The 27,459-nt window shown below is 47.7% G+C and overlaps 1 protein-coding gene across 2 annotated transcripts in view; it reads left to right on the top strand.

The window, feature by feature from the left end:
- The window catches only part of NIPBL (NIPBL cohesin loading factor), a 1,086,041-nt gene that overhangs the window by 421,955 nt on the left and 636,627 nt on the right, over positions 1–27,459 (top strand). For both annotated transcript variants that reach the window (XM_086960544.1, XM_086960543.1), the window contains exon 15: positions 15,229–15,372. In XM_086960544.1, the coding sequence (XP_086816670.1) occupies positions 15,229–15,372 (144 nt within the window). The remainder of the gene's footprint in view (positions 1–15,228; positions 15,373–27,459) is intronic.

The following is a 27,459-nucleotide window of genomic DNA, read 5'->3' on the forward strand; positions in this document are numbered from 1 at the left end:
AGGGCACTCAGTTTGTGTTGGGGCTGTGACTGTCACAGCCCTCCTATCCTGCTCTGGAAAGTCTGTCTGAGCCTGGGCAGTGGCTACCACTGCCCTTCCAACCTTTGCAGGGAGGAATGGTGCTTGGACTGGGGCTGTAGCTATTACTGCCCCACTAACCTGTCTGGATAGGCCTATCATTCTGGAGTGAGTTTCTTGCTCCACCTCAGCCCATGCTGAGAGTTCCAGGTCATTCCCCAGTAAGCAATCTACAGGTAGGTTATCTGTCACTGCCACTCTCATGGGCCCTGTGACATTACCCCAGCTGAGCTTGACTACTGCCATGGGATGCCTTCTCTTCACTCCATGAATGTCTGTCACCTGATAAGTAAAACCAGGGGTCAGTTGAGCAGAGGGGACCAGATGGTCACTCACCATGGTGAGGCTGGCCCCTGTGTCTCTGAATGCCTCAACTTTCTGACCATTCACTAAAACTTCTTGTCTATACTTTCCCAAAATGTGGGGTCCAGTAGTGAAGTTGGCAAACCCCATGCCAGTCTCACAGACAAGAGTGTGGTCAGGGAACCTGGCTAGGCCATAGTCCTCCTGATTGCCCAAAGTAATGCCCACCACATTCTTGGGGGCACTCCCACCACCTGGGGGATTACCACTAGTGGTAACAGGAGGTCTGGGAGTGTTACTTGGGGGTATGTTTTCCTTATTGCTATTTTTAGGGCACTTGGCATCACTTTTGTAATGGCCCACCTGTTTACAGGTATGGCAATAAGGTTTCTTCTGTTCTGAAGGAGTGTTCTGGGACCCACCACCCTTGTTGGAGTTTTGGGGCCCTTGGGAAGTCTTCTCTGTGGATTTATCCCCACCCTTCTCTTGAGGCTTGGTTGATTCCTTTTTCTGGTCACCACCCTGGTTCTTAGGCCTAACCCTGGTTCTGACCCATTTGTCTGCCCTCTTACCCAATTCCTGTGGAGAGGTCAGATCAGAGTCTACCAGGTGCTGATGTAATAACTGGTTCTGACAATTATTTAAGATTTGCTCCCTCATAATTAGATTATACAATCCTTTAAAATCAGTAACCTTACTACCCAGTAGCCAGCCTTCAAAAGCCTTAGTGGCACAATCAACAAAGTCAGTCCAATCTTGAGACTGAGTTTTCTGGGTGTCTCTGAACAGCATCCTGTATTGTTCAGTGGTAAAACCAAACCCATCAACCAGTACATTCTTCAAGACTTGGTAATTGTTAGCATCCTCCACCCTTGTGGTGAGGAGCTTATCTCTACCTTTACCATCAAAGGAGAGCCACAAGATAGCTGCCCACTGACTTTGGGGAACACCCTGCACAGTGCAGGCTCTCTCCAAAGCAGTAATCCATTTGTGAATGTCATCCCCTTCTTTAAAGGGGGGCACTATCTTATTCAGGTGCTTTGTATCAAAACTCCTTTCCCTATTGCTAGGTTTATTGCTGCCACCAGTGGGCTGTAGCCCACATAATTCTTGCTCTCTAGCAAGGGCAAGTCTCTCTTTGGCCAGGGCAAGTTCTTCCCTTTCAATCCTCAGTTTGACTGCCCTTTCTTCAGCTTCATACACTCTCCTCTTAGGGGAAGACATCCCTCTGTGAGAAGAGTTGAGAGAGCCATTGGTTCGAAAGGATCTGTTAGAGCCTCTTGATAGAGACCTAACTCGTCCATTCCCAATGTTAAGCTGACCTGAGAGTGGCCCCAGGGGTCCCCCAGTACCAATCTCATGTCTGCTTAAGTTGGACCTGGTTAGTCTTCTGACTTCTACCTGTCCCTTATCTGCCTCATCCCCTGACAACTGATCATCATCCTCATCCTCAGCATCATCTGCTTCCTGGAGAGGATGGTCAGTGTTATCAAAGGGTCCCTGTAAGGAGGGCAAACTTCCTTCTGGATTAGAAGGGTCTGGGTTACCAGCCCTACTGGCATCATAAGCCTCTAAGAGACCAATCAGAAAGGAAGTGGTGGGGTTAGACCCCTGTTTTAGTTTCCTGAGAGTACACACTTGTCTCATCTCATGGAAGCTAAGAGCAGCATATTTTGAAGTAAGGACCTGTGGAGGGTCCACTGACACAAGGGGATACTCAGAGTTTCCTCCTTTGTCTGACATGCTGATTCTAGTGTGGTGTAAGTGATGCACCTACCTACACTATGTGTTTGCCTACTGATCCCTTGCTAAGAGTTGCAGCCAAGGTGTGCTAGGCCTTGAGGAGCTGCAACAGCTGGTTCAGTAGAACTCAGAGTATTCTAAGCTTAGTTATATGTACTAACAGTACTTATGTGATCTTTCAACAAGATATTCTTAGGATACGTGTGGTAAAACAACAGCAAGCTCAAATCCCAACCGCTGCTCACCAATGTGAGAAGGTGGCCTGATATGCAGTGCTCACTATTCTAGTGAACACTATGTATCAGTCCAGCAACCCTTATTGATGATTGGTTGTAAGTCAACCTTATAGACCAGCTATCCTAGTAGCGTGGATACGAGCAGTCTAAGGCTAAAGACTCGAGAGGGCGTGTTAAGCCAGCTGTTTACCACACATATACCCCTTGAACACCAAGTGAAAGGACACCACACAAGTGTTATGAAAATAAACAGTTATTTATTAAGTATCACAACAGCCCTGTACTCTTTATGAGGACAGGGTACTAAGCACAAACCAAAACTCTTACAAAAATACTTAAGTTAGCACAGTATATACAAATGCCCGAGGGGCACGTAAAACCATATACTTGAAAAGTGGAATGCAAAATTACTAGCAGGTAAGTACAGTACTAATAGCCTTTGGAATCGCTAGGACTTGACTATAGAATCGTTAGATTACTTCTAGGAGACCCAGGGGACTCGGGTGCAGTGTGTGCAGTCTCACGCGAGATGCGGGACAAAGTCTATGGTAGCTAGAAATTGCAAAGTTAGTGTTCTCGGGCGAACCCGACCTGGTAGGAGGAAAACGAAAGTAGATTCTGACCCTTGGATAGTGAGGCTATGCTGGGGCACCGAAATGCCGAAGTTACCTAGCCCAGGGGCTGCAGCTGCATAGGACTCAAAAGACGTCGGGAATCCTCGTTGCCGGACCAGGAGCCTGGAAGAAGTTGTTGCTGGCAGGCGACCAGTGAAAAAAGTTCGATGGATCCAAGCCTGGATCGAAGGAAGATGACACCTGAAAGTAGAGGGGACCAAGTTCGAGACTACTAGCCAGTAGTCAGTGGGCACCAGGAGGGCACCGGATGGTAGCCACCTCGACTAGGTGAGTGGGTGACGCTGTGCTCGGAGATCTCACGGACCAGGAGGCGTTGTCGGCGACCAGGATGGAGGATCGAGCTGTCCCACGAAGATAGAAGCTGTCGGCGTCGCTGGACCCAGGATTGGGCAACAAAGCCTTGGCAAATTCAAGCCCACGCGGTGGACCTAAAATGGCGTCTGGGGTGGACCAGGAGGGTCCGGGGTGCCTCTCTTGAAGAAGGAAGCAAGGGCCAGCCTGGAGCAACCAGACCAGCAGCAGTGATGTCGTCGGGCGTCGTTCAGAAGGCCACAAGCCAGCCGGCTAGTAGCCAAACAACGCGGTGCACAGCAAGCAGCAGAAGGGCCCCACGCAGATCGTGGAGATGCAGGGAGGCTGACCTTGGGTGCTGGAGCTGCGCAGGGTTGGGGCTTCTCGGACCCCAAAGCACTCACCAGTGGAAGACTCGGTGGGCTTGTTACAAAGAAGTCGTGCAGTCTTGGCGATCGTCGGTCCCTCGAGGTCTCGTCGCACTCACGGTTCTCAGCTTTGCTGTAGAGGTCAGAGGTGCCAGGGAAGCCGGGTCTCGTCGAGCTGGGTCGTCGGATTCGTGATGAAGGACTTGCAGCAGACCGCAGTGTTCTTTAGGATGGTGCCTGCGGATGCAGGGTGACTACTCCTTAGCCACAAGGGAGAATCTTGATGAAGAAATCTTGAAGTCCTTTCGCAGAAAGTCGTGTCTTGATTCCAAAGATGATCTCATTTGAACAGGGGGCCTGCTCCCATCTTTAAACTAAAAAAGGGGGCTGACCCGGACTAGGTCCTGCCTATGGGTGGGACTAGGAGGGGGGTGGTTACACCCCTCTGCCATGCCGGACTTTCCCCAGGCCAGGGGCTGGTGTGCCCCTGGAACTGGTTCTGACCGGCCTATGCGTAGTGAGCACCGGGGTGCCACTCAGCAGTCACCTTCCTGAAAAGCCCTGCCTACCCAGGATACACAAAACCATGTCTGGGACGGTGCTAGCACCGCCCCGGACAGGAAACCCTTTGTCCAGGCCTCCCTCGCTGGAAGGACTCCCAGCAGCAGGAGGTCAGACTCGTGTCTGTGGTGGCAGCATCCATTTTGTGGAGCTGAGGCTTCAGTTAACTTTAACCGGGGTTCACAGTTACATACATGTCGTGTCCCTCTAGAAGGGTGGAATGCTAACCCCGTCGCCAGAATTGGCGAGGGGTTAGTATTCCAATTCGTATGACACCTTACTCGACATGTTTTGATAAAGCAATACCAAAGTTAGCATTTAACCGCGAGGATTATAATGCACTTAAGAGTATATGGTATGCGATATCACGGAACAGCTATTAGGACTTGGTTCCGCAAGCTGCAGACAGGCTCAGCTCATGCCAGAGCACCATCTCACACGATTCCAAGCACTCTGCCTTCAGGATTGTCAAGGCCTGCCATAGGAGTGACTGATAGGAATCTGTGCGTCCATTTTAGGGTTAGGTATAGGCATACTACACCTACAGCAAAGGGTGATTACACGACTTTGCCCCAGCTGTCATGCAGCCAGTTGTGTCAAATTTAGGGGGCCAGCCAGGGGTGGCATAATACATGCTGCAGCCCCTGGCAGCCCTGGGTACACCCATGCCCTGAGTTACAGGGTCTGATAGGGTGGCCCAGTACCAATTGGAAATGCACCTAGGGTACATGGAATCCATTTTAAAGAGAGAGCAGTAGGCCTGGGGTCCTGATTGGCAGGATCCCAGGTCGACTATGTCCAAAACCAGCTAAAACACAGGGCAAAAAGTTGGGGGCAACCATAGTCAGGAGGTACCTTCCTACAAGGAGGGTCCGGGGTGCCTCTCTTGAAGAAGGAGGCAAGGGCCAGTCTGGAGCAACCAGACCAGCAGCAGTGATGTCGTCGGGCGTCGTTAAGAAGGCCACAAGCCAGCCGGCTAGTAGCCAAACAACGCGGTGGGCAGCAAAAAGCAGAAGGGCCCCACGCAGATCGTGGAGATGCTGGAGGGCTGATCTTCGGTGCTGGAGCTGCTCAGGGTTGGGGCTTCTCGGACCGCAAAGCACTCACCAGTGGGATACTCGGTGGGCTTGTTGCAAAGAAGTCGTGTAGTCTTGACGATCGTCGGTCCCTCGAGGTCTCGTCGCACTCACGGTTCTCAGCTTGGCTGTAGAGGTCAGAGGTGCCAGGGAAGCCGGGTCTCGTCGAGCTGGGCAGTCGGATTCCGGAGGAAGGACTTGCAGCAGACCGCAGTGTTCTTTAGGATGGTGCCTGCTTGATGCAGGGTGACTACTCCTTAGCCACATGGGAGAATCTTGGAGAAGAAATCCTGATGTCCTTTCGCAGAAAGTCGTGTCTTGATTCCAAAGATGATCTAATTTGAACAGGGGGCCCGCTCCCATCTTTATACTAAAAAAGGGGGCTGACCCGGTGACTAGGTCCTGCCTATGGGTGGGACTAGGAGGGGGGTGGTTACACCCCTCTCCCATGCCGGACTTCCCCCAGGCCAGGGGCTGGTGTGCCCCTGGAACTGGTTCTGACCGGCCTATGCGTAGTGAGCACCGGGGTGCCACTCAGCAGTCACCTTCCTGTAAAGCCCTGCCTACCCAGGATACACAAAACCCTGTCTGGGATGGTGCTAGCACCGCCCTGGACAGGAGACCCTTTGTCCAAGCTCTCCTCGCTGGAAGAACTCCCAGCAGCAGGAGGTCAGACTCGTGTCTGTGGTGGCAGCATCCATTTTGTGGAGCTGAGGCTTCAGTTAACTTTAACCGGGGTTCACAGTTACATACATGTCGTGTCCCTCTAGAAGGGTGGAATGCTAACCCCGTCGCCAGAATTGACGAGGGGTTAGTATTCCAATTCGTATGACCCCTTACTCGACATGTTTTGATAAAGCGATACAAGAGATAGCATATAACCGCGAGGATTATAATGCACTTAAGAGTATATGGTATGCGTTATCATGGAACAGCTATTAGGACTGGGTTCCGCAAGCTGCAGACAGGCTCAGCTCATGCCAGAGCACCATCTCACACGATTCCAAGCACTCTGCCTTCAGGATTGTCAAGGCCTGCCATAGGAGTGACTGATAGGAATCTGTGTGTCCATTTTTAGGGTTAGATATAGGTATACTATATCTATAGCAAAGGGTGATTACACGACTTTGCCCCAGCTGTCATGCAGCCAGTTGTGTCAAATTTAGGAGGCCAGCCAGGGGTGGCATAATACATGCTTCAGCCCCTGGTAGGCCCTGGGTACACCTATGCCCTGAGTTACAGGGTCTCTACAGACGCTCACTACGCATAGGCCGGTCTGAACCAGTTCCAGGGGCACACCAGCCCCTGGCCTGGGGAAGTCCAGCAGGGGAGAGGGGTGTAACCACCCCCCTCCTGGTCCCACCCATAGGCAGGACCTAGTCACCGGGTCAGCCCCCTTTTTTAGTATAAAGATGGGAGCGGGCCCCCTGTTCAAATTAGATCATCTTTGGAATCAAGACACAAGTTTCTGCGAAAGGACTTCAAGATTTCTTCATCAAGATTCTCCCTTGTGGCTAAGGAGTAGTCACCCTGCATCCGCAGGCACCATCCTAAAGAACACTGCGGTCTGCTGCAAGTCCTTCATCACGAATCCGACGACCCAGCTCGACGAGACCCGGCTTCCCTGGCACCTCTGACCTCTACTCACCTCTACAGCAAAGCTGAGAACCGTGAGTGCGACGAGACCTCGAGGGACCGACGATCGCCAAGACTGCACGACATCTTTACAACAAGCCCACCGTGTCCTCCACGGGTGAGTGCTTTGGGGTCCGAGAAGCCCCAACCCTGCGCAGCTCCAGCACCCAAGGTCAGCCTCCCTGCATCTCCACGATCTGCGTGGGGCCCTTCTGCTGTTTGCTGTGCACCGCGTTGTTTGGCTACTAGCCGGCTGGCTTGTGGCCTTCTGAACGACGCCCGACGACATCACTGCTGCTGGTCTGGTTGCTCCAGACTGGCCCTTGCTTCCTTCTTCAAGAGAGGCACCCCGGACCCTCCTGGTCCACTCCAGACGCCATTTTAGGTCCACCGCGTGGGCTTGAATTTGCCAAGGCTTTGTTGCCCAATCCTGGGTCCAGCGACGCCGACAGCTTCTATCTTCGTGGGACAGCTCGCTCCTCCATCCTGGTCGCCGACAACGCCTCCTGGTCCGTGAGATCTCCGAGCACAGCGTCACCCACTCACCTTGTCGAGGTGGCTACCATCCGGTGCCCTCCTGGTGCCCACTGACTACTGGCTAGTAGTCACGAACTTGGTCCCCTCTGCTTTCAGGTGTCATCTTCCATCGATCCAGGCTTGGATCCACCGAACTTTCTTCACTGGTCGCCTACCAGCAACTTCTTTCTTCCAGGCTCCTGGTCCGGCAACGAGGATTCCCGACGTCTTTTGAGTCCTATGCAGCTGCAGCCCCTGGGCTAGGTAACTTCGGCATTTCGGTGCCCCAGCATAGCCTCACTATCCAAGGGTCAGAATCCACTTTCGTTTTCCTCCCACCAGGTCGGGTTCGCCCGAGAACACTAACTTTGCAATTCCTAGCTACCATAGACTTTGTCCCGCATCACGCGTGAGAGTGCACACTCTGCACCCGAGTCCCCTGGGTCTCCTAGAAGTAATCTAACGATTCTATAGTCAAGTCCTAGCGATTCCAAAGGCTATTAGTACTGTACTTACCTGCTAGTAATTTCGCATTCCACTTTCAGAGTATATGGTTTTCCGTGCCCCTCGGGCATTTGTATATACTGTGCTAACTTAAGTATTTTTGTAAGAGTTTTGGTTTGTGCTTAGTACCCTGTCCTCATAAAGAGTACAGGGCTGTTGTGATTCTTAATAAATATCTGTTTATTTTCATAACACTTGTGTGGTGTCCTTTCACTTGGTATTCAAGGGGTATATGTGTGGTATAACAGCTGGCTTAACACGCCCTCTCGAGTCTTTAGCCTTAGACTGCTCGTATCCACGCTACTAGGATAGCTGGTCTATAAGGTTGACTTACAACCAATCATCAATAAGGGTTGCTGGACTGATACATAGTGTTCACTAGAATAGTGAGCACTGCATATCAGGCCACCTTCTCACAAGTGTTATGAAAATAAACAGTGTATTTATTTAGATCACAACAGCCCTGTACTCTTTATGAGGACAGGGTACTAAGCACACAACAAAACTCTTACGAAAATACTTTGAATTGCACAATTTACACAAATGCCCGAGGGGCACGGAAAACCATATACTATGGAAGTGGAATGCGAAATTACTAGCAGGTAAGTACTGGACTAATAGGCTTTGGAATCGCTAGGACTACGTTACTGAACCTTCAGATTACTAGTAGGAGGCCTAGGGGACTCGGGTGCAGAGTGTGCACTCTCACGCGGGATGCGGGACAAAGTCTATGGGAGCTAGTAAAAGCAAAGTTAGTGTTCTCGGGCGAACCCGATAAGGTAGGTCGAAAACGACAGTGGATCTGGACCCTTGGATAGTGAGGCTATGCTGGGGCACCGAAATGCCGAAGTTACCTAGACCAGGGGCTGCGGCTGCATAGGTCTGAAAAGACGTCGGGAATCCTCGTTGACGAACCAGGAGCCTGAAGAAAGAGTTGCTGGCAGGCGACCAGTGAAGATTGTTGGAAGTGATCCAAACCTGGATCGAAGATGGATGACACCTGAAAGCAGAGGGGACCAAGTTCTTAATCACTAGCCAGTGATTGTGTGGGCACCAGGATGGCACCGGGCGAAGTCACCTCGACCAGGTGAGTGGGCGACGCTGGGCTCGCAGGCTCACGGACCAGGAGGCGTTGTCGGCGACCAGGATGGAGGTGCGAGCTGTCCCACGATGGTTGATGCTGTCGACGTCGCTGGGCCCAGGATTGGGGCAACAAGTCTTGGCAAATTCAAGCCCACGCGTTGGACCTAAAATGGCGTCTGGAGTGGACCAGGAGGGTCCGGGGTGCTCCTCTTTTGGAAGGGAGCAAGGGCCAGTCTGGAGCAACCAGACCAGCAGTGGTGATGTCGTCGGGCGTCGTCGGGAAGGCCACAAGCCAGCGGGCTAGTAGCCAGACAACGCGGTGAGCAGCAAAAAGCAGAAGAGCCCCACGCAGATCTCGTGGATGCTGGGGGGCTGTACTTCGGTGCTGGAGCTGCTCAGGGTTGGGGCTTCTCGGACCCCAAAGCACTCACCAGAGGATCCCTCGGCGGTCGTGCTGGATAGAAGTCGTGCAGTTCTGATGATGGCCGGTCCCTCGGTCTCGTCGCACCTACGGTTCTCAGCTTAGCCGTAGAGGTAGGTAGAGGTCAGAGGTGCCAGGGAAGCCGGGTCTCGTCGAGCTGGTCAGTCGGATTCCGGAGGAAGGACGTGCAACAAACCGCAGAGTTCTTAGATGGTGCCTGCGGATGCAGGGTGACTACTCCTTAGTCACAAGGGAGAAATCTTGAGAAGAGTTGAGAGTTCCTTTCGTGGAAAGTAGTTTCTTTATTCAAAGATGATCTAATTTGGAAGGGTCCCCGCTCCTGCCTATATCCTAAAGAAAGGGGTGGGTACGCGACTAGGTCCTGCCCTAGGGGTGGGACCAGGGAGGGGGGTGGTTACACCCCTCTCCCATGCCGGACTTTCCCCAGGCCAGGGGCTGGTGTGCCCCTGGAACTGGTTCTAGCCGGCAGATGCGTAGTGAGCACCGGGGTGCCACTTGCAGTCACCTTCCTGAAAAGCCCTGCCTACCCAGGATACACAAAACCCTGTCTGGGATGGTGCTAGCACCGCCCCTGACGGGAAACCCTTTGTCCAAGCTCCCCTCGCTGGAAGGACTCCCAGCTGCAGGGGGTCAGACTCGTGTCTGTGGTGGCAGCATCCATTTTGTGATGCTGAGGCTCGAGTTAACTTTAACCGGGGTTCACAGTTACATACATGTCGTGTCCCTCTAGAAGGGTGGAATGCTAACCCCGTCGCCAGAATTGACGAGGGGTTAGTATTCCAATTCGTATGACACCTTACTCGACATGTTTTGATAAAGCGATACCAGAGATAGCATATAACCGCGAGGATTATAATGCACTTAAGAGTATATGGTATGCGTTATCATGGAACAGCTATTAGGACTTGGTTCCGCAAGCTGCAAACGGGCTCAGCTCATGCCAGAGCACCATCTCACACGATTCCAAGCACTCTGCCTTCAGGATTGTCAAGGCCTGCCATAGGAGTGACTGATAGGAATCTGTGTGTCCATTTTTAGGGTTAGATATAGGTATACTATATCTAAAGCAAAGGGTGATTACACCACCTTGCCCCAGCTGTCGTGCAGCCAGTTGTGTCATATTTAGATGGCCAGCCAGGGGTGGCATAATACATGCTGCAGCCCCTGGTAGGCCCTGGGTACACCTATGCTCTGAGTTACAGGGTCTGATAAGGTGGCCCAGTACCAATTGGAAATGTACCTAAGGTACATGGAACCCATTTTAGAGAGAGAGCAGTAGGCCTGGGGTCCTGATTGGCAGGGCCCCAGGTCAACTAAGTCAGAAAACCAGCAAAACACCAGGCAAAAAGTTGGGGGCAACCATAGTCAGGTATCCACCTTCCTACACCTATTATCAAAGGGGTTATTAAACATGCACCGGATATTTTTAAAGATCCAGTAAGATGTAGAGTGCTAAATCCCAGAGTAGATAAAAAGTATAAACCAGCACCAGCTGATCCGGTCTATAATAAGGGACATCTGCCACTAGACTCTTTGGTAGTGTCAAATGCACGTAAAAGAGCAAACTCCCAAACTTTTGGTGGCACGCCCCCGCCTGACAAGGAATCAAAAATTATTGATGCGTCGGGAAAAAGGATTGCTGCTCAAGCAGCAAACATATTGCACATAGCAAACACACAAGCCTTACTTTCACGCTACGACAGGGCTCACTACGACCAACTAGAAAAGTTAATGGAACATCTTCCTGATCAATACAAAGATCAGGCAGCAGAGCTCTTACAAGAAGGCAAACTAATATCTAATGCCTCAATTAAATGTGCACTAAATGTAGCTGACACAGCATCCAGAGCAGTCAATACTAGTGTGATTCTCAGACGTCATGCATGTTTACGCATTTCAGGTTTTAAACCAGAGGTACAAACTACCATCCTGAACCAGCCCTTTAATCAAAACCAGTTGTTTGGGCCGGAGGTAGACAACACACTAGAGAAAATGAAAAAGGACACAGACACAGCTAAGTCTATGGGTGCGTTACAATCTACCCAAAATAAAGGTTCTTTTCGCCGCTCCTTCTATAGAGGAGGCGCAAAGCAAACAGGCACAGAGACCACATCATCTTTTAAAACAAACACGCAAACCTCCTCTAATAAAGGATATTTTAGAGGAGGATACAGAGGCAACAACAACAAGGGAAGAGGCAGAGGTAATAACAACCGCTCCTCTTCCACTCCCAAACAGTGACTTCCCTCTGCCTCCCCTAAAGCATCCCACTCCTGTAGAGGGCAGACTTTCACAGTTCCTACCTGTCTGGAACTCCATCACAACAGACAGGTGGGTAAGACAAATTATCCAACATGGTTACTGCCTAGAACTCACAGAAACCCCCCCAAACATACCACCCAGGCAGCGTCCAATGTCCACAGACCATATAACTGTGCTTCAACAGGAAGTTCTATCACTTCTACAAAAAGATGCTATTCAAGTAGTTCCTTTAGAGGAACAACGAACAGGAGTTTACTCCCTGTTCTTCCTAATTCCCAAAATGGACGGGACATTAAGACCAATTCTCGACCTCAGGCCACTCAACCACTACATACAATCGGATCATTTTCACATGATCACTTTACAACAAGTAGTCCCATTACTACAGCAGGGAGATTTTCTGTCCACACTAGACCTAAAGGACGCCTACTTTCACATTCCTATACATCCTGCGCACAGGAAGTATCGAAGGTTTGTCATACAAGGACAACACTATCAGTTCAAAGTCCTTCCATTCGGGGTCACAACAGCACCACGAGTGTTTACAAAGTACTTAGCAGTAGTAGCAGCACATCTCAGAAGACAACAAATACATGTCTTCCCTTACCTCGACGACTGGCTCATAAAAGCAAGATCGTTCAACCAGTGTGTACAATACACAAAACAAATAATTCAAACATTGCACGACTTAGAATTTACGATAAACTACACAAAGTCGCACCTAGAGCCTTCGCACGTTCATCAATATCTAGGAGCTACCATAGACACATCTACAGCTCTAGCGTATCCCAGTCAAGCCAGGATTCAAAGTATTCAGAACTTAGTCTCCCTTTTTCAATGCCAGCACTCTCTCCAAGCCAGAGTGTTTATGAAACTAATAGGCATGATGGCGTCTTGCATCTTTATAGTTCCTCACGCAAGACTGTAAATGCGCCCACTACAAGAATGTCTAGCACAACAATGGAATCGGGCTCAAGGTCCGCTCACAGGCCTCGTGTTGGTAGACAGCCATACATATCGCTCTCTGCAATGGTGGAACACCAAAAACTTAACAAAGGGACGGCCGTTCCTAGACCCTGTTCCACAGATAGTGCTTACGACAGATGCATCCCTCACAGGATGGGGAGCCCATCTCTTGCGTTATACCACACAAGGTCAGTGGAACAATCAACAGAAACAGTTCCACATCAACCATTTAGAGTTGCTAGCAATTTTCCTAGCACTCAAAACTTTTCAAGTACAAATACAAAACAAAGCTGTCCTAGTCCGGACGGACAATATGACAGCCATGCATTATATACAAAAACAGGGGGGACACACTCTCTGCAACTGTCCCAGCTTGCACAGAACATTTGGAGATGGGCCATCCCTCAAACATACATCTGACAGGAAAACACCTTCCAGGAATTCACAATCGGATAGCAGACCTGTTGAGTCGTCAGTCACAACAGATTCACGAATGGGAGATACACCCACAAGTTCTACAAACATTCTTCCAAATGTGGGGGCAGCCACAGATAAGACCTGTTTGCCACCCACAAAAATGCAAAATGCCCAACCTTCGCCGCAAGGTTCCCACACCCACGGTTGGAGGGGAATGCAATATGGATGAACTGGTCAGGCAGATTTGCGTATGCTTTTCCGCCTCTCCCACTCATTCCACTAGTAGTACGCAAGCTCAGACAACAGTCTCTCAAACGAATACTAGTGGCCACGCCAGCTGTGGTTCACCATGCTACTGGATCTCTCACTGGTTCCACATCAGAAATTACTGCTCACTCCATCCCTGCTAACACAGAACCATGGAGAAATAAGGCACCCAGAACCGAGCCAACTGAATTTGGCGATCTGGCTCCTGAAGTCCTAGAGTTTGGTTACTTAAACTTACCACCAGACTGTATGAATATCATTAAAGAAGCTAGAAGACCCACTACCAGAGCATGTTCTGCAGCTAAGTGGAAAAGATTTGCAATATACTGTAACAATCACGTTGATCCACTGGATGTTTCCATCCAGAATATCATATGCTACCTTCTACACCTACAATGGTCCAATTTGGCTTATTCTTCCATACGCCTGCATCTAGCAGCAATTGCAGCCTATTTACAAAATAGACAACATCTATCTCTCTTTAGAGTACCTGCAATAAAAGCATTTATGGAAGGATTAAAACTAATAATCCCACCTAGTTTACCACCTGCACCAGTATGGAACCTAAATGTCGTCCTTACAAGACTCACGGGCCCCCCCTTTTAAGCCTTTACATAAGTGTGAACTGCAATTTCTAACATGGAAAACTGCCTTCCTTGTTGCCATCACCTCTCTCAGAAGAGTCATTGAAATACAAGCATTCACAATAGAAGAACCATTTTTTCAAATACATCCTAACAAAGTGGTTCTTGGACCCAATCCTAAATTCCTGCCAAAAGTGATTACTCCTTTTCACCTAAACCAATCAGTAGAGTTACCAGTGTTTTTTCAAAAACTGGACTCTGTTGCAGAAAGGGCTTTACATACCTTAGATGTTAGAATAGCTCTACTATATTACACAGACAGGACTAAATCCTTCAGAAAGACAAAACAACTATTTGTATCTTTCTCTCCCCCACACAAAGGCAATCCCATCTCTAAAGGAGGAATTGCCAGATGGATTGTAAAGTGTATTCAAATATGCTATCAAAAAGCTAAACGTACACGAACAGTTCCTCCTAGAGCACACTCCACTCGCAAACTAGGAGCCTCTATGGCTTTCTTAGGAAACATACCACTAGAGGACATATGCAAGGCAGCAACATGGTCTACAATACACACCGTCACTAAACACTATTGTGTTGATGTGCAAGCCAAGCAGCAAGCTGCAGTGGGCCAATCTGTCCTTAAAACACTATTTCAGTATGCTGCAACGGATACAAGCGACCACCGCTAGGGGAGACACTGCTGCACAATCGTTGCGAAGTGTAGGATCTGCAGCTCATACGCCTCAAACGGAAAATGCTACTTACCAGCAGGCATCTGTTCTTGGCATGTAGAGCTGCAGAGTCCTACACGCCCTCCCGCCTCCCCGGGACTTGTATCCGTTCCAGTACTCATCTTAATTAGATGCACACGCATGGACATCCTTTCTCTTTACTTCTACTAACTCAATCATTTCCCATCATGGCGAAAAACAATCTGAGGATGGAGTCGATGACCATGCGCAGTATTGTCCAAGGGAGGAGTCCCCTATCTCGTGACTACGAGTACAAAGACTTCTTCCAAGAAGACAACAACCTGCAATCATCCGAGCCCAACACCAGGTGGCGATCTATTGCTAAGTGTAGGACTCTGCAGCTCTACATGCCAAGAACAGATGCATACTGGTAAGTAGCATTTTCCTCTTCCTTCATCTGATAAGTTATGAGTTTGAGGTAAAACATGTTAATATCACTTCTGTTTATTTGTTGGGCTATAAGATTGTTAAAATGAATTATACCTAAACATTTTTGGTATTTCAAGGTTCATCAATTCAGTAACAAGTCAACTGAGATGGCTTTGAGAGTGGCCTCCCTAGATTATCTTGGAACAGTAGCAGCACGATTGAGGAAAGATGCAGTCTCTAGTAAAATGGATCAAGGCTCAATCGACAGAATTTTAAAGCAGGTAATTATTCTTTCCTTTACATTACCAGTTGCCATGCTTTCCTAGCATATAGAAGTCTGACTTTCTTTCACAGCTTCGATGTTGTAACATTTAAAGTGATATATCTTGTTAATCCTGGTAAATTTGAACCAGGACCCCCCCCAAATGGCTCATTTTGGTATTGCAGTTTTATCACTCCTTGTTCTTGTATTGTTTTATTCACTGCAAGTCACAACATTTTATGATTATTAAATGATTAACTTTTGATGTGCACATATTTACTTGGTCACAGATGATTGTTTGGAATACCATCTCTTTTGTCTAGTATGGATCAGTCAGGAAATGCATGTTCTTCCTGGATATTACCAATGACCAAACAGATACATTTCTTTTCTTCAGGATAGCTAGGGTAAACAGTGTTCGATTCCTTTGGACATGCTTTAATAATGCAGCTTGTCATTGAGTTTTAGAATAGTTTAATTGTACTTTGAAATCCCTATTGTTTAGCCCAATTTCCAAAGAACTTTAAAACTGTAGGAAGCTGGCTCTGTATATGGTATGCCCACTAAATGGTTATACTGTGCACAGAGTCCAGGGGTTCCTCAAAAGTGTACAGTGCTCAATGTAAAACCCAAAATGCTCTTTTAGTGGTAGTGTGGGCGAGAGCAACCTTAGGCTGAACACAGGAGTGCAAGACTTTTATTGCACAACATTGACCAATAATGTACATACAATACGAACAGGGAATCCACACCAATTTTATAAAATAAGCTTTGTTTTTATTTAAGACCAAGATCTTTGCATAAAGGTAAGTACATTTTTAAATGAAAATACTTTTCACTTTCAAAAGTAGACAGAATATTTTTGAAGCAGTCCAATGATATTCTGTGGGGAGAACAATAATGTGGTTTAACAGGTAAATACCACACTTAGAAATCCAGTCTTTGGGCCCAAAGGTCAGCGAGGGGCAAGGGTCCAGTGAGTACCTAAACTGCACCACCAGCGGCACAGGGGTGGCTGGGTGCGCAGGTCAAAGTCTGTGTTCGGCCCAATGCTTTTCAATCGAGACTGGGGGTGCCTGGAGCCACACTGCTTGCAGGTAAGTGGATGGGTTTCAGGGGCTAAGCATTGGAGGTAAGCATAAGCCCAGGGGGTCCACACAGATGCACCAAACATGCACCACCAGCGCCACAGGGGTGACCAGGTGCAGAGTCCAAAATGAGCTTCGGGCGTCCAATGCTTTTAAATGGTGTTTCTTCTTTTTGACAAACAGGCTCAAGGTGTTGCACCAGAGGTTTTAAGAGTGAGACAAACAACAGCAGAGTTAAGTAGAGGTGTAAGGGGTCGCAGGAGCACTGACTGTTCCGCTCACCAAGGCCCAGGGACTTCGGATTCGGGGGGGCCTTTTGATGTTGGGAGTCTTCTTGCTGGTCGTGGTCAGGGGAGCTCTGGATTCAGGCTGCAGGTGGCATCGTGTAGGTCAGGAGTGGTCAGCCAAAGCTGGACTCCTGGTCAGGATTGCTGGGGAGACTTCACTGGACAAGTGGCCCACTCAGACTCTGGCCATGGGCGTCCGGTGCAGAGTGGCAGGGATCGTGGTTGCAGCTGGATCCGGAAACCTTGGAGTCTATTTCTGGAATGGCATGGTGAGCAAAAAAACTATAGATTTAGGCCCAGATCTCTGTATTGGGGTGAATGTATGACATTTTTCTGCGACCTGTCCATCATCTGTTGTTTTGGCATTTGTCCCTCTCACTAACAGCAGGTGAGAGGGACAAAAGCCTGAAGGTTCTGTAGGGATATCTAGTATGGTGAGTGGCCTGCCATTTGGAAATTCTGGAAGCAAAGTGCGTTTTAATATACAGACTCGATAAGCTGGGTGTAGAAAGCTGGCTCTTTAAATAGTAGACCAACACGAGGTAAAGAGTCCATGCTGAACCCAACTGGTTTACAGGGGTAGCTTATGCTTACCGCCAGCAGCACCAACCGAAGGCCTCCTGCCCTCATTGGCGAACATTGGGCCACTATCTCTGCTCCCAGATGCCCCTTGCTACTGAGGGTGAATCAACTGTACCTACCTGACCCTGGGGGACCCCTGAGTCTATGCCCAGAACCTTACCTTCACAAGCCGAGTACTCACCCGGAAACCGGTAACTCAATTACCTGCCATTGGATAACATTAACTGTTTTGACTCAAAGTCTTCTAAGTGTCAAGTTTTGAAAACTTAAAATATTCCTATAAAATCAGCCGAGTAACGAATTCGGAAGTACTCACCTGTGATCAGGAGAGAAGCCAGTACTGTACCTTGTAGCAACACAAACCGGGTTTATCATTAACCCGTATTTTCTCCATAGGAATCCATTTTCTGCTTTTCTATAAAATTTCTTCTGCCTACTTTTGAAAACATAGAAATATTCTTTAAAATTCACACATAGTACTGAAACGTAATTACTCACATGTTCTAAGTAGAGATCCCAGTGCTGGACCTAGGAGCACAGTACTGGATTACAAAAGTAACAAGAACAAACTTTACCTGTAACCTGAATTTTCTCCCATTGGATAACATTGCCAGATTTTCACTGAAAAGTGTGTTAACTTTTGAAATACCTTTTTATTCCTTAAAAATCATTGCAATAACCCAAACGTTTTTACTAACCTGTTTCCAGCTTAGACCCCAGGACTGAATCTAGGATCCAGTCTTGGACTTACAAAAGTAATCTGCAAAGAAATCAACTGTAATTGTGTAGAAAACCCCATTGAGCTCAATGCTAAATTGTGTGTAGAACTGTGTTGCCTATTTTAACCCCTGTACCTATTGTGTTTACAAAGTCATTGCCTTTCTGCAAAGCATAAACCTGAGATTACTCATCACTGTGAAAAGTATATTTTGATACCTGTTGGTTCTAAAAATAAAACTACTATATCTTTTGATATAAAAACAATTGGCCTGGAGTTCAGTCCTTGAGTGTGTGAAACCTTTTGCTGACTGAGTGTGTACAGCAAATGCTTTACACTGTCCTCTGGTACTGCCTTACTGCTCGACCAAGCTACCACTTTTGAGAGTAAGGTCAGCCCTGACTTTAACCTTTATTATACCTCTGGGGTTGGTGGTCTCTACACACACTGCACCTTACTTTGGTCCAGTACATATAGAGCCACTTTCTCACATTGGTCGATCAGCGGTGGGATACAAACTTGCATTTGTTGGACTATCTGATCACACGACAGATCGCATGAATTGCCTTTAGAATTCTGAAATTGTAAGTAAGTAAAACTTTATTGTTCAGATAATTAAAACCATAACAAATTTTCTTTACACTTGTATCATAATGTTAACATTTTTTAAATTAGTTAAAGAATACATGTTCAAAATTTACGTCAAGGTAAAATTCAAATACTCGTTAAAGGACAGTAAAATGAGGTTTCAGAAAATCACACTACAGTATTAGAGGTGTTAGTCATGAAGCGTTTTTCAAAGGCAAGCAAAAACTTAACAATCTTACAGTTGATTTGTGTATCCGTAGAGTCAAAGCAGCCTATAATGGCTGACCTGCAGGTGCATAATCCTTTAGTCAGAAAGTGATTCTTTAAAAGAAGAGTTCGCTCTTGATTCAGCTTTGTACGTTGACAAATAATATGGATTATATCCTTTTTTTTATAATCACAGAGCCGACAGGCGATGGATCCCGTGTATTTCCAGGCTGGTGCATCAGCTAGCGTTGGATATTTTCCGAATCTAAGAGCCATCAACCTTTTTTTAGTAAAAACTGAGTATGTAGAGTCCAAGTAGAGCGCCGGAGTAAGAAGTTTGTAGCTGTTAATTGCAACCCAAGAATGTGAACGATGGGAAAAGATCTCCTTGTCAATAAGTAGAGAATGTAGTTTGGCGGCTTTGTTTATTACCTGTTTAAATGAGTTAACTGGCAGATTTTTATCCCATAGCTGGGGGGTGCGTGTTAATTCCAGTGCTTTAGTCAGGAATTTGTTTGCCTCTGATTTGGTTCCCGTTTCGACTTCTTGCCACAATAATTTGTTTAAGTTGTTGTCAGTGGCATTCATTTTAATGCGGTACCTGGTTTTAATGCACGTGTATAGTCTTCCCACTGACTCATTCATGAGACCAAATTCTAGGCGCATTTGCGCTGGTGAAGCAGTGCGGGGAAGTTGAAAAACTTTCTTGTAAATTTTGGTAATCAGGGTATTTAACAAAGCACTGTCCTTGCCATGCATTGCTGCACTTGCGTATGTTAAGGGGGGAAGGGCTTTAGCTGCAATTACCGTTAGTAGTGGTTTAAACTAAGGGCCTTCTAGTTTTTTGTAGAAAGAGCTAAATGCAAAGATCAAGGCTCCGGTTCGTTGCGTAAGGTAATGTTTTTGCGCTTTTAGAGTCATCTTTTCGTCCACAAAATGTCCCAAATATTTATAATTTAAGACCCTTTCAAGCCTTTTGCCATCTATGCAAATATTGTAGTCTGTTGAGCGCCGATTAGAAATTAACATTGTTTTGGTTTTAGACAAGTTCAAAGTCAGTTTGTTTGCAGACAAAAAAAGCGAAAGTTCTGATAGTAGTCTGGTCATACCGACTCTTGTTAGGCTCATAAGTACAATGTCGTCAGCGTATGCAAGATGTGAGAGTTGCAGGTTACCTAATCTCGGGGGATGAGCATTGCAGGTGTTTAGTTTGCCGGAAAGGTCCGAAAGAAATAGGTTGAACAAGTGAGGCGCCAAAACGCATCCTTGTTTTAATCCGGTTCCTGAGGTCACTATTCTTGACAGTCGCGAACCGTCGCCTAGCTTTACTTGTGTCCATGTGCCGGTGTAAAATAGCAACAGGCCCCTTAGTAAGCTCTCTGGTATGTCCCATGATCTTAATTTAGCCCATAGTAGGTCCCGGTCCACACTATCGAATGCGGCTTGCAGATCAATAAAACATAAGTTCAGCTCCTGCTTGTTACGCTGGCATTTATCAGCTATCAAGCTTATTGATAGAATATTTGAAATAGTTCCAATGCCCGCTCTGAACCCTGTTTGATTGAGTGGAATCAAATCTCTGTCGCTTGACCAAGTAACCAGGTCTGTTGATAAAAGAGATGCGAAGTATTTTGCTTCCACATCCTGCAGTGTTGTTAGTCGATTCTGAAATAGGGTTTTCCAAAATACTAAAAGTCTTTTCAGGACCTTGCTTAAGTTCCTTTAAAATTTTAGAAAAATAAGTCACTCTAGTCAGGGTAGAGGGTTAGAACTATCAGGTTAGAATGTCTCAACAACCCCCAACTATTAGTGAGGATAATATTGCACATGACCTGGTGGAGGAGCTTGACCTCACACCTTACTTACACTTACATTTCAGAGAAGTAAGGTCCTTATGCAAACTGAAAAATATACCAATGGGCCTGCATCCAACCAAAGTAGGGCTCCAGGAGCTCTTGGCTGAGTATGCTAAAGGCCACCCCTCTGAACAAGGTGATGACCATTCAGAGGAAGAATAGGTGCTAGAGGAGGTTGATACTCTCCCCTCCCCCCAATCATCTCTAGGGAGAGGAGGGGCCCTGTACCCTTAACTCCAGGAATCACACTCTGGGACCCTAGGACCTACACAGACCTAGAGAAAACATTGAGACTAGTCCCAGTGAAGAGGACTGCTTGTTAGCCAAGTTGGCCACGAGATTAGATCTAGAGTCTAGACTCCTGGCTCTAGAAAAATAAAAGGAAAGAGATGGGCGTAGCCCCTATCTCTGGTGGCAGCAATACCAATACCAATAACCAGGATAGCGAGGAATCTTATGATCCTAAAATCCCCAAAGAGATTGTCTCTAAATTTGAGGAAGGTGATATCACCAAGTGGTTCACAGCCTTTGACAGGGCTTGTGATATGAGAAGAGAAGAGTGAAGAAACCTCTATGGGGGCACTCCTGTGTGAACTGTTCTCTGGTAACTGCAGAGACAGGCTTCTGATCCTCTCTGGGCTAGATGCAGGGTCTTATGACCTCATGAAGAAAAGTCTGATTGAGGGATCTGGACTCACTATTGAGGAGTACAGAATTAGGTTCAGGGGGCTCACAAAATCCAGACCCAATCCTGGATAGATTTTGTAGACTACTCAGTAAAGACACTGGATAGTTGGTTAACCGGACACAATGTGCATGATTTTACTGTACTTTATAATTTGTTTATGAAGGAACACATTTTGAGTAATTGCACAAATGAAAAGTTGCATCAGCAGAACCTGCTCCTGCGAAATCCCGGTATGTCCTGCAACAAGCAACCTCTAGAAACCCCGAGGGCCTGCATGCCTTCACTTCTAAATACTGCATCTCCCATGAACACCAGATTGGTCAAACTGCAGCTTCTGGTCCCGGCCCAAGCTTGAGTTGAAAAACAAAAGGAGGAGGTCCCCCGACGATCCTGACCCAAGATCCGGTGACCTTCCTCATGCTTCCAGCCGACCCCTGCAGCCTAAATCCAGAAGGCCCCCCTAACCGCGACCAGAAGCTGGTAAGACGATCTGACCCCAAAAGGCAGTCTTGCAGCCGACGGCCCACTGTCTTGTGTGCCCAAACTGACGGTGCCTAACCAACCCTTAACTTCCCAACTTACCTCTCCAAGTGGTGGTCGCATCCAGAAGTCCTTTGTCTCCCCTGCCTGCAGTGCTTTTGCAAACCGAAGGTTCTCCATAGAAAACAGGGTGGCCGACGTCAAAACAGCACTCTGCATCCAGCCACCCCCGTGCTGCTGAGCCTGCACCTTTTGTGCTACTTTGCTTCCCTATTTGCCCTGCCTTAACCCTATGAGCTTTGCTCCCACATCCCAGTGGCCTGCTTGCCAGCAGCTACCATCCGGAGACCCCCTATCCCTCATTGGGCCTCGACACTCTCCACCCGGCAGCTCTAGTGCAGCTGAGGGTACAACAATAGTGCATCACTGACCCTGGGGGACCCCTGAGTCTAGCCCCAGAACCTTAACTCCCACAGTCGATTACTTACCTGTGAACCAATAACCTGTTTTTCTTCCATAGGATAACATTGACAATTTACTTCCAAAAGTGTGGAGTTTTGAAATCTAAAAATATTCTTTAAAAATCGCACAAATAACCAAAACTTATTCACTTACCTGTTTACAGGAAATGTCCAAATGCTAAATCCATTTATCCAGCTCTGAGTAAGAAATGTATCGTACAAAGTAACTTACCTGTAATTTACTGAAAAAGCCTATTCATTTCAATGTACTGTATTTGCTAAGTGTTGCAACCTACTGCATCCCCTGTAAATCAAACAAAGTTCAATTTCTATTACATCTTCGAACTGTTCTAGATCCAGTAACTTAGTACTGAAAAGTATTTATTGCTTAACTGTGCCAGACTTGCTTGGTTCTAAAAATAAAACAGTATATGTTTTTATGCAAAGACAATTGGCCTAGAGTTCAGTTATTGAGTGTGTGAATTAATTTGCAGACTGAGTGTGTACATCAAATGCTTAACACTGTCCTCTGATACTGCTCGACCATTCTACCACAAATAGAGAGAAGGGTCTGTCTAACTTTAACCTCTGCCTACCTCTGGGGTCACTTGTTCTCTATACATACTATACCTCATTTTGTTGTAGTATATATGTTCGAGGCATGTGGGCTGCTGAATTCATATCTGTGCATAGATCGCCGCCTAGTGTTGGGTCCGGATGATTGCACATTGTTGTCCTGGAAGAGTCTTCGAAGTATCACGAGATAGGTGGCTCCTCCCCTGGACTACAGTGCGCATGGGCATCCTCTCCATCCCCAGATTGTTTTTTCCGCCATTGGGTTCGGATGTACTTTCTCGACTCCAGTTCAGAAACTTTGTTATAACTCTTTGCTAAGGCCAAAAGGCCTTTGGGGCGTCGGTATTGTCTCGTTCGGTGCCTATTTTTCTCCAGTTCTTCGAACAGGACATCTGAAAGAGACACGCTAGTGATAGATTCCTTACCTTAGAATGTCCCCAGGCGTCAGACTGGATCCGGAAACTTTTGCGTAGCAGTACCCTTGCGCGTCGGTAGGCGTCGTCTGCGGCTCCGCATCCGTCGTCGGCGTCGTGGGCGCCGTGAGGACGTCGTCGGAGTACTTAGACGCCGCCTCCGCGTGCTGACGTCAGTTCTTCTTTTTTCCGCGCCAGCCAGATCAGATCTGGAAAAAGCAGTAACCCAGTCAATTTTTGACTAACTTTTTTGAGATCATTTTTGATCCTTTTCGAAGTCTTCCGATGCCTGGTTTGAAGCATTGTGACGATTGCGACCGCACCATGTCGGTCACGGATCCTCACCGCTTGTGCCTGACGTGTCTAGGCGTCGACCACGACGACGAGGCCTGCCCTGACTGTCGGGCCCTTTCAAGGAAAGCCAGGCGGGAGCGGTCCCGCAGGCGGCTCGAACTATGGCAGTCGGCCCCTCGCCGAGTGAGATCCCGGTCCCGGTCCCACAGGAGGTCGAGGGACAGGTCGGGGGGGACGGAACCGTCACAGCACGGCACCACTTCTCCGGGTCCAAGTCGTCAGGTAAGAAACACAAGAAGTCGAAGAGGCATCATCGCTCTTCTGACTCCCCCCGACGCTCGCGCGATGCGGCCAGGGGTTCGGGTGACACCGCCCATGCGGCTCCTCTGGAGTCGCGGGCGTCTTGTCCCTCCCCATACCCTCCGGTCCCTGGGCTGAACGCGACGCCGGCGGAGATTGAGCGCTTCCTCATGGCCATGAGGTCCCTTTCTCCTCCGACGGCCTCCGCCTTCGACCCCAACGCCGTCGGGTGCTTCAGACGTTTGTTCGAAACGCGTAGGAGTTTTTGCATGAGACCTGTGGAATAAATCTACTGTGAAAAGAAGAGTGCTGCGTTATTGCCTTTGTTCTTGATAGATATATATATATATATATATATATATATATATATATATATATATATATATATATATATATATATATGTATGTGTGTGTGTGTGGGTGTATATATATATGTGTGTGTGTGTATATATATATGTGTGTGTGTGTATATATATGTGTGTGTGTGTGTGTGTGTGTGTATGTATATATATATATATATATATGTGTGTGTATGTATATATTTATTATTATTTAAAACATTTGTATAGCGCACCTGTCGCCTTACAGGCATCCTGGCGCTGAGATATCTCCAGAGGGGGGAAGCAAGGGGGAGAGCAAGCAGTCCAGTGACCATCAAGTTTAACACTTTGGAAACAGCCAAGTTTTGACGTTTTCCTAAAAGGAAGGAGTTCTTTCGTTTGACGGATATCTAGGGGCATACTGTTCCAGAGTTTAGCGGCCGCAACTCCGAAAGATCTGCCTCCGGTCCTAACTTTTTTAAATTGCGGCACTTTTACAAGACATGCCGTTGTAGAACGAAGTGCTCTAGTTGGGATGTACCAGTCAAACATGGCTTGCAGAGAGCTGGGCCCAAATCCATGCAGGGCTTTGAAAAACGAGACAGAGGGATTTGAAGGCCACTCGTTGTTTCAGCGGGAGCCAATGGAGTTCGGCCATCGCTGCTGTGGCCGAGGATCTCCTGGGCCGGTCAAGGGCCAGTTTAGCAGCGGCAGATTGTACTCTTTGAAGTTTGTCTAACAGAAGGCCTGGAGACTCGAGTAGCAGCGCATTACAGTAGTCGAGGCGACTAAGAATAGTACACCTGACTATTAAAGGCCGGGCCTGTAGGGGAAGTAGTGGCAAGATCTTACGTAAGGACCGAATGAGGGCCGAGCAGGTGGACACTGTTTTCGCAACCTGGGCTTCCATTCTCAGTTTGTTGTCCATCATAACACCCAGATTGCGAACAGTGGTAACCGGCTGAGGTTTTTCCGAGGATTCTGGGAGCCAAAAATCCACCGGGAAAGGGCGAGGGATCCGACTTCCAGCACAGAACAAAACCTCCGTTTTGGAGGCGTTAAACTGTAGTGAGTTGTTGTCCCGCAGGCAGTCATGAAAGGATTCCAAAGGAATCGATTCCTCACCCTCCCAGGAGAGGATGAGTTTAGTGTCGTCTGCGTAATTGATGGCCTTTAATCTGTGAGACTTGATCAGCGTGATCAATGGTTTTAGATACACGTTAAATAAAATCGGGCTGATGGACGAGCCTTGCGGCACCCCATGAGACACCGAGGAGAAGGCAGATTGAAACGGAGGAAGGGATACAGCCTGCTTCCTATCCCGCAGGAAGGAACGAAACCAGTGGAACACAGTGCCACCCACCCCGGCTTCCCTCAGTCTCTCCAATAGAATCCCATGATTTACCGTATCAAATGCAGCAGACAGGTCCAACAGAATCAGAGCTACTGCCTGACCCCTGTCTGCACTCATTCGAAGGTCCTCCATAGCAGTAAGTAGGGCTGTTTCGGTACCATGGGCTGGGCGGAAGCCGAATTGTATTTCGTCCAGAAATTGATGCTGCTCCAGGTGTTTGGATAGACATGAGCTCACCCAACGTTCAGCAATTTTTGCAGGGAACGGTAGCAAGGAGATGGGTCTGTAGTTCTGTGGGCACTCTGGGTTTAAGGATGTTTTTTTTTAGCAGTGGAGAAACAAGAGCCTGTTTCCAAGACGCAGGAACTGTGCCACTAAGCAGAGACTGATTACAGATCCTGCCTAGAGTAGGAAAGAGTTCCTCTCCGGAAGCTTTCCAGATTTTATGGGGGTTAGGGTCCAGAGGCGATCCTGATGAGATACCGCGAGCCGTTCTGTCGAAGTCCGCCTCAGTAATAGGGGGAAGCTCCAACAGACAGTCCGCAGGGTGCCATCCTGGGTTCCCCACGCACCGAGGTCTATATTACCTTCCTCAGAACAAGGAGGGCGAGCAGAGTAGGGGTGGTACTCAAGTTGCGAATGATGGCTTCTATTTTTTCATTGAAAAACAGAGCTAGATTATCGCAAAGGGCCTGTGTGGGAAGGGTCGGTTTTTTTGAGCAGTCCGGGTGAGTAAGACTGTTCAGAATCTGAAAAATGCTTTTGGAGCTATTTGCAGCGGTACAGATTGTGGAACAGAAATAATCAGATTTAGATTTCTGAATCAAGGCTTTATATTCGGAGAGTTTAGTTTTCCAGAGCAGTCTGCTGGCATCGGAATAACCCTGCCACCTGTGTGTGTGTGTGTGTGTGTGTGTGTGTGTGTATATATATATATATATATATATATATATATATATATAATATATATTACATTACCTTACCTACTGGCAATAGCCAGTAGGTATATATAGTTAGGATTAGCTACCATAGGAAATCTGCAACATTCTATTGGGAATAACTTTGGCGCCAGTTGAGGAATTTGCGTGTAATTTTCCAAAATCTTGGCCAGCTCCGCTCCTTCCCTGAAAGTTTCGGGGGGGATTCGTGAAGTGGGGGCTGAGAAAAAAAGGGGGTCCCAAAACGTGGTTTCCCCATGTTAATTTCCATAGGACGGTCTGACAAGTCTACAGCCCGAACCGCTGAACGGAATAATGCCAAACTTTGCAAAATTGTAGGGACTGGTACGCAGATGTGCCTTTGCTATCTTTGGTGAAAATTGCTGCATTGGTTTTTATGAAAATTAGGTTCAAATACACATATATATCTATATGAGCTTATGGGTCCTCACACCGTACACGTACGTGCGCGTACCCTTACGTGCGTGAGCGCGATCCTGATTGGCTCGTAGTCGACTGTCAACATTCCAAACTGGCCAAACCAGGAAGAGTTGGCCACCATCTTGTTTCTCAGGAGAACTGAGACACAATAGAGCCCAAAACAAGAGTGGAAAACACGAAAAGGGTGCAGGGTAGAGACTCCCCAACCCCCTAGCCCTTCTCAGGGGGTCCCAGAAGGACCCCCAAGGCGAAAAAAAAACCGAAAAATTGCGGGGTATGCGCAGGGTACACCTACAGGCGCGCGTACGTACGCGAACCGTGCGCGAACAACCACGATTTTATTTTAAAAAAAAAAATTTGCCCTTGGGGGTCCTTCTGGGACAACCTGAGAAGGGCTAGGGGGTCAGGGGGTCTCTACCCTGCCCCCTTTTTGCGTTTTCCACCCTTGTTTTGTGCTCTCTTGTGCCTCAGTTCTACTGAGAAACAAGATGGCTGCTCAGGTGGTACCAGAAGGA

This window comes from Lissotriton vulgaris, chromosome 3_1 (genome assembly GCF_964263255.1).
Source record: "Lissotriton vulgaris chromosome 3_1, aLisVul1.2, whole genome shotgun sequence".
In the NCBI taxonomy this organism is placed as follows: domain Eukaryota; kingdom Metazoa; phylum Chordata; class Amphibia; order Caudata; family Salamandridae; genus Lissotriton; species Lissotriton vulgaris.